This window comes from Gymnoscopelus microlampas, assembly GCF_963454915.1.
Source record: "Gymnoscopelus microlampas genome assembly, chromosome: 9".
NCBI lineage: Eukaryota > Metazoa > Chordata > Actinopteri > Myctophiformes > Myctophidae > Gymnoscopelus > Gymnoscopelus microlampas.
The window spans coordinates 23,101,747-23,122,023 of NC_139946.1; the positions used below are offsets into that span (position 1 = coordinate 23,101,747).

A 20,277-nucleotide genomic window follows, 5' to 3' on the forward strand; every position below is an offset into this window, starting at 1 on the left:
ACTAACCACTCAGCTATGGCCGACCCTCCGAGAGAGAGAGAGAGAGAGAGAGAGAGAGAGAGAGAGAGAGAGAGAGAGAGAGAGAGAGAGAGAGAGAGAGAGAGAGAGAGAGAGAGAGAGAGAGAGAGAGAGAGAGAGAGAGAGAGAGAGAGAGAGAGAGAGAGAGAGAGAGAGAGAGAGAGAGAGAGAGAGAGAGAGAGAGAGAGAGAGAGATGGAAACGGAATAGATTGAAGATAGAAACGGAATAGATTGAAGAGACAGAGAGAGAGACATGGAAACGGAATAGATTGAAGATAGAAACGGAATAGATTGAAGAGAGAGAGAGAGCCATGGAAACGGAATAGATTGAGTCATGTTTTTTGCAATTCAACTTAAATGAGTCTGCATCAAGTGAGGCTTGAACCGGAAACCTTGCGATCGTGAGGCACTCTTAGGTAGCTGCAACACTACCTATAGTGCTATAGCTTTGTCTAGGCTGATATCGTCTGTTGAGGATCACAAACTCTTGCCTTCTGTCATGACCCAAGCCCCTGTTTCACTAACACAAAGATCACTCGTTCACAAACCATTTACCAATGAAGAAATTGTACATCTCCTCAGAACCAAAACTAGTGAAAGTAGCCGATCTACAAGCTCACAAACCATTAAAAGTTGTCAGATTGTACATCGGCTATTTTCACAATGAAGTATGTTATACATTGAAAAAACATACTCTCATTGCTATCTGAAAAGTTGTGAGATTGTAGATCAGCTATTTTCACAATGAAGTATGTAAAAAACACTCAATTAAGTATTTCATGTTATCTTTAACAATTGCAGATGTATTCATTGATAGTCATGTTGTGTGAAATGCAACTTAGATGAAGTCTGCACCAAGTGAGGCTTGAACTGGTGACCTTCAGGTTGTGGGGCACACATTTAAGCGAGAAGCCACCAACAGACAAGAACCTGTGAAAGGAGATCACAAAGATGATACAGTTTCACGCAAATAGCTGAAAAATCCTGGGTTTAAGTGTTTTTCAAACTGCTCAAGATTGCGGACAATATAAGGGCGGTGCTTACTGGTTAACGTGATAGATGTGTTCCTCATTAGTCAAGGCACATGTGTAAGCAGGTCTAATGGCTGTCGGCCAAACGAGGCATGACTTTTGCCTGTTTAAAGTTTCAATTTTCAAAAAATTGCTATAGCGCCCCCGTTTGACCAATTGGAGTAAGATTGGTTTCAGTGATATTTGGAATGGCCCTTTACATTTCTGCAAAGTTTCAAAGAATGGTAAGTCTGCATGTATGTGTTAGGGGCAGATGAATAATTGTCATAAAACTGCAATATTCATTGGCTCATTAAAGCTTCATTTTTTCACTTATGGAAGATATTTTGCAAACGTTTTTTGGTATAGGTCCAAAGTTCATGTGTAAAAAGTTTCGTGCAGATTACTCAAAAATCCCAGGAGGAGATAGGTTTTAACTGTTTTTCATATAATTCGAAATGGTGGGAGATCTAAGGGTCAGAGGTCAAAAGTCAGAGTGTGAAAGTTGTTCATCATGAGGAGACGCATGTGTGTATTGAAGTTTTATGGCTGTAGGTAAAACGGGGCATGAGTTGTACCTGTTCAAAGTTGGCATTTTCAACTGAGTGCTATAGCGCCACCTTTTGACGAAAGATTGTGAGATTTATTTTTTGATCGTTTTTCATGACCATCTATCATATGGCCGAGTTTCATAAAAAGCGTATGCACGGTTCAGCCAGAACTGGCAAAAACGGCAGAAGAAGAAGAAGAAGAAGAAATGGAAATATAGCTGCAAGCAGCGATAATACGGGGCCAGGAGAGAGAAAGAGAAATGATAATTCCTTCAACAGGTCAGTTCATGAAAGTCCTTGCGGTCTTGTTTCCAATGAGGGCCTGTGAGCAATTAGGGGTTAAGAGTCTTGTTTGTGTCGATGACAAATTTCATCGACACATTTGCTGACCTGGCCTGGAACCGTACCTGGGGCAACCAGAGCCTCTGGCTCACTAACCACTCAGCTATGGCCGCCCCTGAGAGAGAGTGAGAGAGAGAGAGAGAGAGAGAGAGAGAGATATGGAAACGGAATAGATTGAAGAGAAAGACATGGAAACGGAATAGATTGAAGAGAGAGAGAGAGCCATGGAAACCGAATAGATTGAGTCATGTTTTTTGCAATTCAACTTAAATGAGTGTGCATCAAGTGAGGCTTGAACCAGCAACCTTGCGGTCGTGAGGCACTCTTAGGTAGCTGCAACACTACCTATAGTGCTATAGCTTTGTCCAGGCTGATGTTGTCTGTTGAGGATGACAAACGCTTGCCTTCTGTCATGACCCAAGCCCCTGAATCACTAACACTAAGATCACTCGTTCACAAACCATTTACCAATGAAGAAATTGTACATCTCCTCAGAAGCAAAACTAGTGAAAGTAGCCGATCTACAAGCTCACAAACCATTAAAAGTTGTCAGATTGTACATCGGCTATTTTCACAATGAAGTATGTTATACATTGAAAAAACATACTCTCATTGCTATCTGAAAAGTTGTGAGATTGTAGATCAGCTGTATGTAAAAAACACTCAATTAAGTATTTCATGTTATCTTTAACAATTGCAGATGTATTCATTGATAGTCATGTTGTGTGAAATGCAACTTAGATGAAGTCTGCACCAAGTGAGGCTTGAACTGGTGACCTTCAGGTTGTGGGGCACACATTTAAGCGAGAAGCCACCAACAGACAAAAACCTGTGAAAGGAGATCACACAGATGATACAGTTTCACGCAAATAGCTGAAAAATCCTGGGTTTAAGTGTTTTTCAAACTGCTCAAGATTGCGGACAATCTAAGGGCGGTGCTTACTGGTCAACGTGATAGATGTGTTCCTCATTAGTCAAGGCACATGTGTAAGCAGGTCTAATGGCTGTCGGCCAAACGAGGCATGACTTTTGCCTGTTTAAAGTTTGCATTTTCAAAAAATTGCTATAGCGCCCCCGTTTGACCAATTGGAGTAAGATTGGTTTCAGTGATATTTGGAATGGCCCTTTACATTTCTGCAAAGTTTCAAAGAATGGTAAGTCTGCATGTATGTGTTAGGGGCAGATGAATAATTGTCATAAACCTGCAATATTCATTGGCTCATTAAAGCTTCATTTTTTCACTTATGGAAAATATTTTGCAAACGTTTTTTGGCATACGTCCAAAGTTCATGTGTAAAAAGTTTCGTGCAGATTACTCAAAAATCCCAGGAGGAGATAGGTTTTAACTGTTTTTCATATAATTCAAAATGGTGGGAGATCTAAAGGTCAGAGGTCAAAAGTCAGAGTGTGAAAGTTGTTCAGCATGAGGAGACGCATGTGTGCATCGACGTTTCATGGCTGTAGGTGAAACAGGGCATGAGTTGTACCTGTTCAAAGTTGGCATTTTTCAATTGAGTGCTATAGCGCCACCTTTTGACGAAAGATTGTGAGAATTATTTCTTGATCGTTTTTCATGACCATCTATCATATGGCCGAGTTTCATAAAAAGCGACTGCACGGTTCAGCCAGAACTGCCAAAAGTGGCAGAAGAAGAAACGGAATAATCAGAATAACAATACGGGTCCATGCTGGAAGCCTGGCCCCGTAATAATGCGAATAACAATACGGGTCCATGCTGGAAGCCTGGCCCCGTAAATATGTACAAGAACATGACAAGTACTGGTTACTGCAACATCCCAATAACCATCAGAATCTAACAATGTAATACCAGCCTCCCTAGTTCCTACAGATAGAAATTCACAGGCACCTTTACTGTGAACAACAAACTGTCTTCGGCCATAATTCATGAAGGGTATAGAAATCATTCATTATCATCGAATTGCATGCTCCTTTGGGAATAAATATCAGTTTGCTGCCAGGTCATCTCAAGCGGGGTCATCCAAAAACCTCTTCAATGGTCAGTACACTGAACTCATGATAACATTACATTACTGTGAAAATCTGTAACTTCTTTGGAACTTTGTTTTCTGGAGCTTGAAACACGTATTAGCTTTTTATTCCAGTAACACAAAACAAATAGCTACAGATTAATAACAGGTCAAATCAGTCACACATTATAAACAATCACAACTGATTAAAATGTGCTTCAACAAGTAAAACATAGGGAAAAGCATGTCTAAAGAATATATTCTTCCACAAGTTGCTAAACATTTTCAGGTCAATGGATCCTCCTGCTGAATATTTATATATATTTTTACATTGATTATTGGTCAGTGAGATTACATCTGATAAGCATGTATTAATACAAAGACATGTTTGCCATTTGTATGTTATTAAGATCATAAATGTGCCAGAGTAAAAACTAAAAAGAAAGAATAACAGGTTAAAGGACTTAAGTAAATGCAAATAAGCAATGAGATTCAATTATTTTAAATCATCGCAAAATAACTAATTCAAATACTTAATTCTTCCTCTTCTTCAGTGAACTTGAGCCCTGTTGTGAATTTGGGCCGAACTACCACCTGGTAGATGTGCTGATTGGAGTCACATGGATAAACTGTGGCAGCTGGGATGAGGGCCATATCCTTGTTGCTGACACGCTTGACATCCTGGACATGGAACACATACTTTCCTGCACAACTTAGCACAACCTTGTTTTCATAAACAATGCTTTTTTGAAATTCTGCAGGCAAATCACCATTGTTTCGCTCTGGAGATAGCATTGCTGCCGGGCAGTTGAAACCATTATTACTGCATTCATTACTTTTAATGTACAACTGTGTGGACCAGCTCATGTCTCTGAAGAGGGTGAAATAGGCACTGGTGTGGACAGGTGTACTGAAAGAGGCCCTGAGGCTTTCGTGTCGGCTATTCTTTCGAACAAAGTACCCATGTTTTCTATAATGCTGGACTTCCTGGTCATCGAACACATAGCTCCATGGTTTGTCCGTGTAGATTCTGGGTGTGTAAGGTTTCCACTGGCGTACAAGCTCACCAAATAGTTGACCCATACGCAGGGCACTGAACTGAAAACCAAGCAACTTCCCAGCCTGGTAGCGAGGGTTTTGAAGTCTGTACAGATCTTCAGCTGAGATCATAGGGAAACGGATGAGTTTCAAAAGGTCAAACTGATCCTCAGAGATAGGTGCGCTCACATGAGCGGCCTCCCAGCTCTCCAGCCCCTGAAGAATGTAGGACTCACTGGGAACCACCAGGTCTGAGCGGGATAGTAGAGCCTTGATGGTTCCCAGAGGAACGCTGGTCCAGGTTGGGGAACGGACGAGTGCCTCAAAGTTCCAAGCCAAGTAGCGGAGACAGATTTTCTGCATTGCCTTGTCACCTGTGTGGACTGAGTATCCATACAGAGACACCTGGGTCTGGAAGGTGGAGTCTTGAGGAAGAAGATAGATGAAAAGTTTCCTTGCCTCCTCCTGAAGCTGTTTCAGTCCCCAGTCAGATGCCATCTTGTGAATGCACTGAGCAGAGGATGTGGTGATCCCAATCTCTCGAGTGTACAGGTACCTGGGACATACAGAACAATCAACGATCACTTATCCAACCTAAACAAATGTCTGTAGCTGTTACTGTACTGTGTAAATGGTTTATATAAAGTCAGCCCAAACACACCAAATACAAGGCAATATTCTTTTTACCTGACAAAGGTGGTGACATACTGATGACAGTTAGAACTGACATCAATGCTGAGGCTGCTAAGGTTTATCAGTGAGACGTTGAGGAAAGAGGCCTCTGGGTCCAGGGTGAGAATCAGCTTATGGACACAAATGGTGTCCAGGGTGCTGTTGTCCTCTTCCACAGTAATGTTAAAGTCACAGTCACGTCCACTGTCAAACAGCGCCCCCAGGAGTTCAGATATCTCTGTGGTGTGGTCCACTTCATATGCACGACTCACATTCTGGACATCTGCCTCTGAATGTATTATTAATGGAATACTGTGTTTATAAACATAAAGCGACATTATACCAAAAACTGTGTATGCTGCACATCACCATTAAACTCTAAAATGTATTGTACAAAGAAGCATACATTGTCTTATATGTTAATTATGGTATATGAATGAATGAATGAATGAATGCCTAATATTTTGGCTGAATTAGAGATTCCATGCAGTTATATGCAGGTGATTGAAAGAATGAATGTATGTGAAGGTATTTTAGAACATTAGTTACAGCAAAAAACAAATCTTTACAATATATTCGGGAAAATATCTCTTTGATAACCAGGCATTGTACTATATTTCTCATAATGAGATACAAAATAAAACTTTTGTATTTGACAAAGTGACATGTCTTACCTTGCATACAGATCACACCAGCATCCTCTTCATGTTTACAATCGGAGACCCCCCAACCCCTGAAACCACATCCGGTGAGCCCGCTCTCTGTCCCAGCGCAGGTTAAATCATCCATCCAGATGTTACCAGAACCTTAGCCAGGGAACATTTTCCAATTAGCGTTGTTTGAACTCGAATCAACAAGCCATCCATACTATCATGCCATTTAGCATTTCTTATTAGTATTTATATCTACTCTGTTTGGCACTTGGTATACTTTGTTGCTGCTGTCATGACATCTTCTGATGTGAGTCGTTTGCATGACTGAATAGCATATTGCAAAAAGAAAACAATGTAATGAATGCACCTTGACCATACACTCCTCCAGCAACGGCAGCTTTGGCATCAGCAAAGTTGAGATAGCGACACACCACTTTTGCTTCAGCCATATCCCAGCCGTCATCACACACTGTTCCCCAATCGCCATTATAATAGACCTCCACGCGACCCTCGCTAGAAGACTGTCCCCCAACCAGCCTCACGTGTCCATTCTGAAACCCTGCAGAGAGGTAAAAAACAGTGGTGGAAAACAACTCATTATGCAGAATGTCCCATTTCACAAGTTTGCAAATGTATAAGAATTTGCAAATGATCTACAAGCTCACAATGTGTCGTGACTCGCGAATCGCGATGCATTGTGAGCTTGTAGATCTGCTATTTTCAAATGGCCAAAATGTATATAGGGCTGAATAATCAATAATAATAATAATCAAAATCTACAAAGTAACTAGTAACTATAAGTTTTCAAATAATTGTACTGGAGTAAAAGTATAATATTTGCCTCTGAGATGTAGTGGAGTAGAAAAGTACTGAGAATTGGAAATACTCCAGTAAAGTAAAAAAAAACTAAGTACAGTACTTGAGTAAATGTACTTAGTTACTTTACACCACTGGTAAAAACACTACCAAAGTTGTCTTTCCCTGTCATCACTAACAAAAACTGAAAATCTGTCAGCAACAAACACTGAAGTTAAAACAACAAACAATATACATCTATTCAAAAGTCATCTACATAATTCTACCTGAATTAAAATATTTGTCTTGCAGTATATCTACTCTAAAGGCAGGGTAGCAGGAATGGTGGTCAAACAGCAGATAACAGATAACAGCTTGTATTTTCCAAAGATAAATGTCTTAAGAACTGATTGTCTAAGAGTTATTATGTTGCATGAAATGGACATTGTCACAAGCCTGCAAGTAACTGATTTCATTAATAAAATAAAGTAATAAAACAAATTCCTGGTTTGACTGTGGGCCTTTAGCCCTGTGTGATGCTTGATTATTGTGAAGATAATCACACAGCATTTCCCTTGGATTCTTCTATAAAACGCTTTGGAATTTATTCATGTGTTCATGGGGCCACATGCATGCAGCTTATTGAGGGCTCTCAGCTGTCAGGCGTTAAGCAACATGAAGTCCCACCCACCAAGAGCGATGTTGACCAAGAGAAGGACACAGGATATGAAGAAACACTCTCTCGACATGTTTCTGGTGCTGAAGAGGATAAATCTGAAAAACAAGTGGAAGACATGGAAAATCTTGAAAATGGACACCTTGTGACGCAAGTCGCTGTATGCAAAAGCTGTTAAAAATGATCACCTACACAAATGTAGAGAACCAGTGACCACACACAGATAATTCTGCTTGACAATATATTATCTGTCAATAATTGTGATTGGTATTGCAACTGTAATGAGGCTTAATACATCTCTCTCCCTCTCTCTCTCTCTCTCTGTAGGCTAAAACAGGATGTCCATAGATTCCCATCCCTACAGTATACCACACACACACACACACACACACACACACACACACACACACACACACACACACACACACACACAAACACAAACACACGCACACACGCTCGCATGCACGCACGCACGCACACGCGCACACACACACACACACACACACACACACACACACACACACACACACACACACACACACACACACACACACACTTAACTTACAATCCCACACTCCATTCTGTCTCAAATGACTCAGAGTAGATTCAACTTCATAACCCCAGCCATAACCACACTAACCCATTTACTGGCACAGTACAGTACATGTGTTACACAGTCACACAGTCAGTCACAGCCAGCCAGTAGTGCCTCTCTGCTGAGGAAAACAAAACCGATGAGCTCCAGAATACGAAACCTATGAGGTCTCCTTCAGGAATGTTCAGGCAGGGAACTACATAAACACAAGAACTGCATACAAGTTCCACATATCTCAGACTCACTCTAACAAGAACATTAGTTGACAACTTGATTAAAAATGATAATCACATGTTCATCTGGGTTGATTATCATTCACACTCTATTCTATGTACAACATACATCCTCTATAATACCCCCACACTCTTCTCTTTAAGCACGATTTATACTTTGACATACAATTGCATCGCATGCTGAAAATAGTGATCTACAATTTCACAACACGTCCAAGACCTAACCCAACCAGAGCTTGTAGATCTGCTATTTCTGGCGTGCTTTCTCTCTGATTGATGATAGTTCACAATAGTACAGAAAGCACTCCAGATCTTTGTTTTGTGTTGGATACTTCTGAAAGATGTTAGGCTGTAGTAGCAGTTTTTTGATACAGAGACATTATTTGTGGTTTTAATTTATTCCCAAATTGATACATATTTTCTTCCTTCTAGACTATAAAAAATATATAGTCTAAGATATAGTGAGTGGTATAGAGTGCGCAACTCATATGGCACTGATAAGCACTCATACTGTAATAGGTGTAAGAATGATAGGATAAGATTTACATAAGTTTCAATAATAGCATTTTAACGTAAACAATTATTGTATTATATTCTCAGCCACTATACACATGCACATGCAAGCATATTTGGATCTATGCTATTCTCACAAGATGAACTAAATATATTATAAGATTTTAAAATGCCCTAGAGGAAAAAAGATCTTAACCAAAAAATAAATAATAATTCTTACCAAATTCGAGATGTTTCTCTTGCAACAAATGGATGTTTGGTGAAATGCCTAACTGTCAAGAAATGCTCCTCCTTGGTCCCATGCATGCTCTACTTAAGTAGCCCAGAGAGAGAGAGAGAGAGAGAGAGAGAGAGAGAGAGAGAGAGAGAGAGAGAGAGAGAGAGAGAGAGAGAGAGAGAGAATGGAAGAATGGATGGGGTGGGGAAGTGTTACCTAGCAATGGTAAACATACTCTGTGGAGAAAGAGTCGTTGTGCATGCCAATTGGATAACAGAGTTTAAGGATTCTAACATTTTCTAATCTTCAAGTTTTGATTACTGCATCATTTCAGGTGTTTATCGTTTGGCACTGCTATTATTTAAAGTCAACTTTAGAGACAACTGTTCCTCATGTGAACATAAAACAAAAAACAATGTCCTCCATACATGAACAACAATTAACATTGATGCTTTCTCATCTGAAAATAAATTAATAATCTCCTTACCTATACCTATACCTAAATAACATTTGTCTGTACGAATTGTAAAACATGGATAAAAGTAATATGAAAACATTCCAGAGTACGCCTGACCTAATATATTTAGCTAGAGTTTTAACCAACTTTGACTAAAAAGGATTGGCATAATTGGCAAATATCTCAAACGTAACTCAAACTACTGGAAAATGTGAAATGTGAAAAAATGAGGGTGTTGTATGCCAACTGCAAACAGCCTCAAAGACACGATGCCAGCACTATTTGACACCACTGATTCCCAAATCAGAAATGAAAGGAGGCGGACTGTAGCCAATAGGCAATACAAATTTGCTTGCCAGGTACTGTCCACCCCCCTTTGCTCAGACCAGGTGAGTGGGACATCCATGAAAATGGCTATGCCAACTCCAAACAGCCCCAAAGACACCCATTACGTTTCAGTAGGCCTACTTTTAGCTTTTTAATGGATCCTATGTTAGTAAAGCCTGATAAAAGGATCAAACTATCAAAATCTTCTGGGGGGGACCCCTAGACCCCCACTTGGGGCGTGGTCAGTTGATATATGCTTTGGTGTAAAATGCCAAACCAAATTAAAACATTTGTGGTTATAGTGCGCCATCTTCTGGTTAAAACATTTCACCTCATATGTCATGGAGGTTTTGATTCCAATGAAATATGATTTAATTAGAAATGCTCTGGCAGGGATGGATCATGGATGTTTGAAACACTAATTAATCAAAGAATCAAAGTACAATTAGTTAAATGTTAGTTAACATGTTTAATATACAAAAGTGGCCAAAACATTTGAGGAAGAGAGAGAAAATCTGTGTGTGTGTGTCTCTCTCTCTTTCTCTCTCTCTCTCTCTCAGCTGTCAGGTGTTAAGCAACATGAAGTCCCACCCACCAAGAGCGATGTTGACCAAGAGAAGGACACAGGATATGAAGAAACACTCTCTCGACATGTTTCTGGTGCTGAAGAGGATAAATCTGAAAAACAAGTGGAAGACATGGAAAATCTTGAAAATGGACACCTTGTGACGCAAGTCGCTGTATGCAAAAGCTGTTAACAATGATCACCTACACAAATGTAGAGAACCAGTGACCACACACAGATAATTCTGCTTGACAATATATTATCTGTCAATAATTGTGATTGGTATTGCAACTGTAATGAGGCTTAATACATCTCTCTCTCTCTCTCTCTCTCTCTCTCTTTAATATTATTCTCATTCTGCGACTTTTTATTATTGAAAAAAACAATATTTGAAAACTCTATCAGAACAAGAACAGTAATACCGTAATATGCAATGTTTACATAACACATACCTCTTGTATTGGCACTGATGTTGGATGGATCCATTGTAGACTTAGAAGTAACAAGTAAGTAAGGGTCCAGAGACCCCCAGGGGTCCTTGAGGAGTTACGGGTCTATAGAGTTGGGATTTTACACTGTAGATTGGATAGAACATTTTATCAAATGGAGGTCTGTGGCCTAACTGGAGGTCCTTGAAATTAAAGAGTTTTAGAACCACTGCTCTAAGGAGTATTACGTTAGCAATCAAATTACTTAAAGGCACCATTTATGTTGGCTGTCCCTTTTTCATGATTAAATATTCAACTGCTTATTTTGCCTCTTCACCCAGTTAAAGGCCCCTGGGTAACCACCCCCCCTTCCCCAAGATGTACACTACAGTTAATGTTCATTGTTTTGTTGCTGCATGGTTGAATTAGGAAATGGGTTACAAGCTTATCGTGAGTGTTGCTGTCTTTCTATTTTGCCACTTACTTTGTTGTAATCTGTAACCTGTTGCAAACCATACCTGGGAAATAACTCCATGTTATTGCCACTTTTCATTTCCAGTGGTAAGCCTGTAGTTCAGTGGTGTTTGGAGTACAGGTTGGAGTGTGCAACCATTACCACAACATTTTCACAGAGAAGTTGTCATGTCTTTTGCTGCTGATCTTCAACCGACCAATAATTGCAATATTCAAATGAGAACTTTAAGACCCTACAACCTTGAGAAACTCCTGTCTAAATATTGGATATTGTAAACACATATGATCAGTAAGCATGTTCTAAATTTACATTTTATTCAGTATGCATAATGAATATAACAGTCAGATGATTAAGTACATGACAAGTACTGGTAACTGCAACATCCCAATAACCATCTAAATCTAGGCCATAAGTCAGGAATGGTATAAAAATCCTTTATCATCACTAAATTGCATGCTCCTTTGGGAATAAATATCCTGCCAGGTCATTTCAAGCTAGCTGGGTCATCCACAAATCTCTTCAATGATCAGTTTTAACAGCTCAGTACACTGAATTCATGATAATATTCCATTACTGTGAAAATCTGTAACTTCTTTGGAACTTTGTTTTCTGCTTAGGAACACTTATTAGCTTTTTATTACACATTATAAACAACCACAAGTGAATAACTGATCAAAATGTGCTTCCACAAGTAAGGAATAGGGAAAATCATGTCAAAAGAATATATTCTTCCACAAGTTGCTATACATTTTCTCCTGCTGTATATGTATTTTTAATTTTCATTGATTACTGGTCAGTTAGATTACATCTGTCAAGCATGTTTTAATACAAAGACATGTTTGCCACAAGTATGTTATTAAGATCATAAAGGTACCAGATTAAAACAAAAAAGAAAGAATAACAGGTTAAAGGACTTAAGTAAATGCAAATAATCAGTGAGATTCAATTATTTTAAATAATCGCAAAAAAACTAATTCAAATACTTAATTATTCCTCTTCCTCAGTGAACTTGAGCCCTGTTGTGAATTTGGGCCGAACCACCACCTGGTAGATGTGCTGATTGGAGTCACATGGATAAACTGTGGCAGCTGGGATGAGGGCCATATCCTTGTTGCTGACACGCTTGACATCCTGGACATGGAACACATACTTTCCTGCACAACTTAGCACAACCTTGTTTTCATAAACAATGCTTTTTTGAAATTCTGCAGGCAAATCACCATTGTTTCGTTCTGGAGATAGCATTGCTGCCGGGCATTTGAAACCATTATTACTGCATTCATTACTTTTAATGTACAACTGTGTGGACCAGCTCATGTCTCTGAAGAGGGTGAAATAGGCACTGGTGTGGACAGGTGTACTGAAAGAGGCCCTGAGGCTGTCGTAGTGGTTATTGTTTCGATTGAAGTACCCATGTTTTCTATAATGCTGGACTTCCTGGTCATCGAACGCATAGCTCCATGGTTTGTCCGTGTAGATTCTGGGTGTGTAAGGTTTCCACTCGCGTACAAGCTCACCAAATAGTTGACCCATACGCAGGGCACTGAACTGAAAACCAAGCAACTTCCCAGCCTGGTAGCGAGGGTTTTGAAGTCTGTACAGATCTTCAGCTGAGATCATAGGGAAACGGATGAGTTTCAAAAGGTCAAACTGATCCTCAGAGATGGGTGCGCTCACATGAGCGGCCTCCCAGCTCTCCAGCCCCTGAAGAATGTAGGACTCACTGGGAACCACCAGGTCTGAGCGGGATAGTAGAGCCTTGATGGTTCCCAGGGGAACGCTGGTCCAGGTTGGGGAACGGACGAGTGCCTCAAAGTTCCAAGCCAAGTAGCGGAGACAGATTTTCTGCATTGCCTTGTCACCTGTGTGGACTGAGTATCCATACAGAGAGATCTGGGTCTGGAAGGTGGAGTCTTGAGGAAGAAGATAGATGAAAAGTTTCCCTGCCTCCTCCTGAAGCTGTTTCAGTCCCCAGTCAGATGCCATCTTGTGAATGCACTGAGCAGAGGATGTGGTGATGCCAATCTCTCGTGTGTACAGGTACCTGGGACATACAGAACAATCAACGATCACTTATCCAACCTAAACAAATGTCTGTTGCTGTTACTGTACTGTGTAAATGGTGTATATAAAGTCAGCCTAAACACACCAAATACAAGGCAATATTCCTTTTACCTGACAAAGGTGGTGACATACTGATGACAGTTAGAACTGACATCAATGCTGAGGCTGCTAAGGTTTATCAGTGAGACGTTGAGGAAAGAGGCCTCTGGGTCCAGGGTGAGAATCAGCTTATGGACACAAATGGTGTCCAGGGTGCTGTTGTCCTCTTCCACAGTAATGTTAAAGTCACAGTCACGTCCACTGTCAAACAGCGCCCCCAGGAGTTCAGATAACTCTGTGGTGTGGTCCACTTCATATGCACGACTCACATTCTGGACATCTGCCTCTGAATGTATTATTAATGGAATACTGTGTTTATAAACATAAAGGGACATTATACCAAAAACTGTGTATTCTGCACATCACCATAAAACTCTAAAATGTATTGTACAAAGAAGCATACATTGTCTTATATGTTAATGTATGTTAATTATGGTATAAGTATTATTTTGGCTGAATTAGAAATTCCATGCAGTTGAATGCAGGTGGGTGAAAGAATGAACGTACAGTATGTGAAGGTATTTTCATAGAGTTTTCAGAACATTAGTTACAAAAAAAACGGAATCTTTACATTTGAAAAATGTATGTTTAACATATATTTGGGGAAATATATCTTTGATAACCAAGCGTTATACTATATTTGTCATAAAGAGATATAAAATAAAACTTTTGTATATCCAGTCTGACCTTGCATACAGATCACACCAGCATCCTCTTCATGTTTACAATTGGAGACCCCCCAACCCCTGAAACCACAGCTGGAGAGCTGGTTCTCTGTCCCAGTGCAGGTTAAATCATCCATCCAGATTTGACCAGAACCTTAGCAAGGGAACATTATCCAATTAGTTTCATTTGAACTCAAATCAACAAGCCATACACTATCATGCCATTTAGCATTTCATTTTTCAAAAGTTAGTGTAGCCAATTATTTCTTACCTCCTTTTTCTCCCCAATTTAGTCGTTAAGCCAATTGATTCCTCCCCTCACACATTTCTGTGTTATCACTGCTGTTGTGTCCTACTGACTCACCTGCCAGTGAGGAGCCCCCACCGGGAGGACTTAGAGCCTTCGTCCTTCTCTTCCCGCTCAACACTCCCCACTGACAGGTGCCACCCCAGCCCGTAGGAGTACATGCAATGACTAATATCACCCTGCCCGCACGGCTTCCCTCCCCCGCACACGGTCCAATTGTGTTCGCATAGATGCCCGACAAAGCCGGTTGCACCACAGTGGATTCGAACCCACAACCTCCGTGGTAGTGGGCAAGGACTTTACCACTGCGCCACCCAGGTGCCCTCCATTTAGCGCATGGTATACTTAGTGACTGCTGTTTCTAAGACATCTTCTGTGTGTTGTTTGCATGACCGAAAAGCATATTGCAAAAAGAAAACAATAATGAATGCACCTTGACCATACACTCCTCCAGCAACGGCAACTTTGGCACCAGCAAAGTTGAGATAGCGACACACCACTTCTGCTTCAGCCATATCCCAGCCGTCATCACACACTGTTCCCCAATGGCCATTATAATAGACCTCCACACGACCGTCGCTAGAAGACTGTCCCCCAACCAGCCTGACGTGTCCATTCTGAAACCCTGCAGAGAGGTAAAAACCAGTGGTGGAAAAAGTACTCAAATGTTTTACTTAAGTAAAAGTGTCAATACTGCAATGTAGAAACAATGTTGAAATTTAATTGAGTAAAAGTACAAAAGTATTGGTATCAAAATGTACTTAAAGTACCAAAAGTAGAAAGTACTCATTATGCAGAATGTCCCATTTCACAAGTTTGCAAATGTATAAGAATTTGCAAACGATCTACAAGCTCACAATGCTTCACGGTTCGATGCATTGTGAGCTTGTAGATCTGCTATTTTCAAATGGCCGAAATGTATATAGGGCTGAAGTGGATAATGTATGTTTTGTAATAATAATCAAAATCTACAAAGTAACTAGTAACTAAAGTTTGAAATAGTTGTAGTGGAGTAAAAGTATAATATTTGCCTCTGAGATGTAGTGGAGTAGAAGTAAAAGTACTGAAAATTGGAAATACTCCAGTAAAGTAAAAATACCTAAGTACAGTACTTGTACTTAGTTATTTTACACCACTGGTAAAAACACAACCAAAGTTGTCTTTCCCCTTCATCACAAACAATTAAAAACAAAAAACTGAAAATATGTCAGCAACAAACAGTGAAGTTAAAACAATAAACAATATACATCTATTGAAAAGTCATCTACATAATTCTACCTAAACTAAAATATTTGTCTTGCAGTATCTACTCTAAAGGCAGGGTAGCATGAATGGTGGTCAAACAGTAGATGTAGAACTGAGAACAGCTTGTATTTTCCAAAGATAAATATCTGAAGAACTGATCGTCCAAGAGTTATTATGTTATGAAATGGACATCGTCACATCATTGCAATGACATTTTCAAACAACCTATAAAATGCTTTGGCATTTAAATGTGTTCATGGGGCCACATGCAGTGTATTGAGGGCTCTCAGCTGTCAGGTGTTAAGCAACCTGAAGTCCTACCCACCAAGAGCGATGTTGACCAAGAGAAGGACACAGGATATGAAGAAACACTCTCTCGACATGTTTCTGGTGCTGAAGAGGATAAATCTGAAAAACAAGACATGGAAAATCTTGCAAATGGACACCTTGTTCTTCTGGATCTGATTGAAACATTTGGCGGCATATCTGGCTATAAAGTAAATAATGCTAAATCGTCTATTATGCTTCTGAATCCGGAAGAAAGATCTAATCCACCCATTCATGTTGGCCACTTCAGATCAGTAAATGTCTTTACTTATCTTGGAATCCAAATTGTTCCAAGGTTGGAAGACGTTGTGGACTCCAATTATAACCCAATTCTAGCTACAATTGAAAATTCGATTAATTTCTTTGGTTGGCAGGATCAATATACTCAAAATGAATGTTCTTCCCAAGTTATTATATCTGTTTCAGAACATACCCTTATCACCTCCTTCAAACTTTTTTTCTAGAACCAAGAAAATGTTTACTAATTTTATTTGGAATAATAGACGTGCTAGACTCCGTTTGTCCTTACTTTACTTACCCTATGATAGGGGATGGTTACAGTGTCCTAATTTGTTGTGGTATTTCTGGGCAGCCCAATTGAGAACTCTTATGTTCTATTTTACAGAGGAGAATGCGCCAGCATGGAGAGATATCGAGTCAAGTTCCTTGAAGTTACCATTGCCTACTTATATATATTCAGATACCCATAAAAACCTAAAAAAGAATACGCACAATCCTATAACTAAAACTATGATCTCTGTTTGGCACGAGGTAAACAAATATTTGGGCGAAGCATCTCGCCTCTCCCGTTTTAGCCCAATTTGGGGCAATAAAGAATTTGTGCCAGGAAGAGCGGATGGGGGTTTTAGATTATGGGCTGATAGGGGGGTGGGGCAATTGAGGGATGTTTTTGGTGCTAATAGGAGTATGCTGACATTTGAAGAACTCGTCTCTAAAAATAATATCCCTCGTATTCACTTTTTCAAATATCTGCAACTAAGGAACTTTATTAGGGCTAACCAGGATCACTCCATGCTGGCCCCTCCCTTATCTGTGTTGGAGAGAGTTTTGGTTAGAAATCCATTCGGAAGGGGAATAATATCAGAATTTTATGACCTGCTACTGTCATTTTCTCCGGAATCCTCTGAGGATTGAGCATAGGCTCAATGCCTGGAGAGAGGATTTACAGGAGGACCTAACAGTGGAGCAGTGGAGTACAGCTTGTCAATTGGCTCAGTCTCAGACTGGAAATACACGCCTAAAACACCTTCAATACAATTGGCTTATGAGAGTGTACATCACACCTGTGAAGCTTAATAAGTTCAATAACAATATTCCTGACTTATGCACCAGATGTGGTGAAGATAGAGGCACACTGTTCCATTGTTTATGGTCATGCCCAAGATTGGTGGACTTTTGGAGGGAGATTGGACAGGAAATACAAAGGATACTTTCAATTAACATTGTACCAGAACCTAAGTTCTTTCTGCTAGGCCTTTATCCAGTTGGACACAGAATAAAGCGCAATGAGAAATTATTCATAAATATTTGTCTCTTACAAGCAAAAAGAGTGATTGCACTGACCTGGAAGAAGCCGGATAGACCAAGCATTGCACAAAGGTTCAGAGAACTGTCTTTATGCCTACCTCTAGAAAAAAATCACGTATATACTTAAGGACAAACAAGAAATGTTTCAGGAGGTGTGGGGTTGTTTTATTCAATATATGGAAAACAATAATCTGCCACATTTAATGGAAGAATCTGGAGAGGAGTAGTGCTGTTGTCATTGTATTGTATGTTTTTCTTTTGTTTCTTGTTTTTGTCATTGATTGTTTTGTATGGTTTATTGTAAATGTCTTTTGTCTTTTTATTTTATTTGTATTGAATGTTGAAATACTTTGTGAAAAAAAGAAAGAAAAATAAATAAACATATTGTTGAAAAAAAAAATGGACACCTTGTGTCGCGCGCGTTGGGGTGTACGTACTCAAAGAAAGAACATAAACACAAATTAAAGACAGAGACTGATCTGAATTTAGAATAAAAGGATTATGTTGTTGCAACAAGGAGACAGTAACTTCCCAACAATCCCACACTCCATTCTGTCTCAAATGACTCAGGGCAGATTCAACATCAGCATAACCCCAGCCATAACCACACTAAACCCATTTACTGGCACAGTACAGTACATGTGTTACACAGTCACACAGTCAGTCACAGCCAGTAGTTCCTCTCTGCTGAGGAAAACAAAACCGATGAGCTCCAGAAAACGAAACCCATGAGGTCTGAGGGCACACGAACGCAGACCCTACTCTTGCAGCTTCAGGAATGTTCAGGCAGGGAACTACATAAACACAAAAACTGCATACAAGTTCCACATATCTCAGACTCACTCTAAAAAGAACATTAGTTGACAACTTGATTAAAAATAAAAAAAATAACACATATGCGTCTGGGTTGATTTTCATTCACACTCTATTCTATGTATGATAGATCTATTTTTAATAATCATTAATACATTAGATTCTGATTTGTGAATCATTTTGTAGTGTCATCTTTGCCCTAACTCAAGTCATGTTAAATGTGCTTCTCAATCCTTGAACATTATACCATATTTCTTGTTGAAATGTCATATCCATGTTACCTTGACGCCGAACACACATCTATGTTGACTAAAGTTTTAGTAAAATGTCAAGCTGTCACCTTTCACCAAGAAGTCAGGACTTTCTGTGCATGTGTTTATCATATTTGCTAGCCAGCCTGCCTCTTGTGTGACAATTTGGTTGAACTTAGATCCCTCAGGCAGTGCCTGCTACTTTGTTTTTGTTTGATGGCTCCTCGTATAACTCAACAATATCAGATAGTAGGTTAATCTCAGACAGTTTTGTCATGTCATGTCATGTTTTGTTTGTCATGTCATGATGAACGTGGTTGCCAGGGAGACGAAGCGAGATAAAGAACTGGCCACAGGAAGAAGACAAACATGGAGCCACTAATATGTAATCAATTATGTCAGATGTGTGAAACCTGGTACGTGGCCTATATGGTTATCAATCTTGATAAGCCTCTGTTATAACCCTCTTACATTCTGTGTCTCTTCATAGAGCACTTAGCCTAGAACTCATCTGTATACTGTAACCTCTGTCCGTTCTCTCGAATACAGTAATCAATTTGTCTGTCTCTGAGTCTTATTCCTTCTTGAAATAACTGAATGGGTAATTGCGAACGCGGAAGGAGGCGCGGAAGGAGGCGCGGCGAAGCCGCGCCTCCGACCAAGTGGAGCATACTATGAAACTCGGCTCGGCTTGTGTGTCTGTCTGTGTGCAGTATGTGTGCAGCCGCGCCCCCATGTCACTCACGCTCTCATTGGCTGCCCCCATGTGAGTCACGCTCTCATTGCCTGCATGCACTACAGTGTGGCTGAAATTCGCCTGTGCCCCTGGGTGACTCATTACACTCCTCTGAGAAAAATATAGCAGCGACAGTCAAAAATAACACATCTACAAGCATCTACACAAGTTCATCTATTGGGATATCTAAGAATTCCATGTCATTTGTGCATATTTCAGGCCGGATGGCAAGTAATTGCTCATTCCTTTCTATTCTTCTTATTGTTATTTTCGAGCTGCGTTCGCTTCCAGCGTTCGCGCGTCTTACTTGTACTAATAAGATCTTATTTTTATAATAAGGTAGGCTTCAATTCCAATCTTATCAATATACAACATACATCCTCTATAATACTCCCACATCTCCTCTCTAAACACGATTTATACTTTGACATACAATTGCGTCGCATGGTGAAAATAGTGATATACAAGTTCACAACACGTTCCAAGACCTAACCCAACCAGAGCTTGTAGATCTGCTATTTCTTTTTTTTTTTTTTATTATTTTTATCCCACGATTTTGTAACCCTTTTTACACCCGGTGCCAATTTGCTAAGTGATCCTGGGCACTACACCCCCCCCACCAGCCTAGGGAGGCCAGGGCCGAGCTCATGCCTCCTTCAATGCATGAG

The 20,277-nt window shown here is 40.0% G+C and overlaps 2 protein-coding genes across 2 annotated transcripts; both read right to left on the reverse strand.

Annotated features, from left to right (window-relative positions):
• Positions 1–3,791: 3,791 nt before the first annotated feature.
• LOC311052321 (galectin-3-binding protein B-like) lies at positions 3,792–9,403 on the reverse strand. The gene is made up of 6 exons (XM_084067215.1): positions 9,306–9,403; positions 7,760–7,842; positions 6,641–6,832; positions 6,295–6,426; positions 5,636–5,909; positions 3,792–5,504 (listed from the first exon to the last, which is right to left on the reverse strand). Exons 2-6 carry the CDS (start codon positions 7,815–7,817, stop codon positions 4,436–4,438), a joined length of 1,725 nt encoding a protein of 574 aa, XP_083923341.1. The 5' UTR covers positions 7,818–7,842; positions 9,306–9,403; the 3' UTR covers positions 3,792–4,435.
• Positions 9,404–12,541: 3,138 nt separating this feature from the next.
• On the reverse strand, positions 12,542–15,204 carry LOC311051456 (galectin-3-binding protein B-like; the record flags this gene model as incomplete). Its single annotated transcript, XM_084066025.1, has 3 exons — positions 12,542–13,598; positions 13,730–14,003; positions 15,123–15,204. 3 exons carry the CDS (start codon positions 15,202–15,204, stop codon positions 12,542–12,544), a joined length of 1,413 nt encoding a protein of 470 aa, XP_083922151.1.
• Between the last annotated feature and the right edge of the window lie 5,073 nt (positions 15,205–20,277).

What these genes read in the sequence shown, in the direction of transcription:
- LOC311052321 (XM_084067215.1), bottom strand. Translation starts at nt 7,817, where the DNA reads ATGTCGAGAGAGTGTTTCTTCATATCCTGTGTCCTTCTCTTGGTCAAC. An exon ending in TGGAGGAGTGTATGGTCAAG is followed by an intron (nt 6,427 to 6,640) that starts GTGCATTCATTA and finishes TCCCTGGCTAAG; the next exon opens with GTTCTGGTAACATCTGGATG. An exon ending in TATGTCACCACCTTTGTCAG is followed by an intron (nt 5,505 to 5,635) that starts GTAAAAAGAATA and finishes TGTATGTCCCAG; the next exon opens with GTACCTGTACACTCGAGAGA.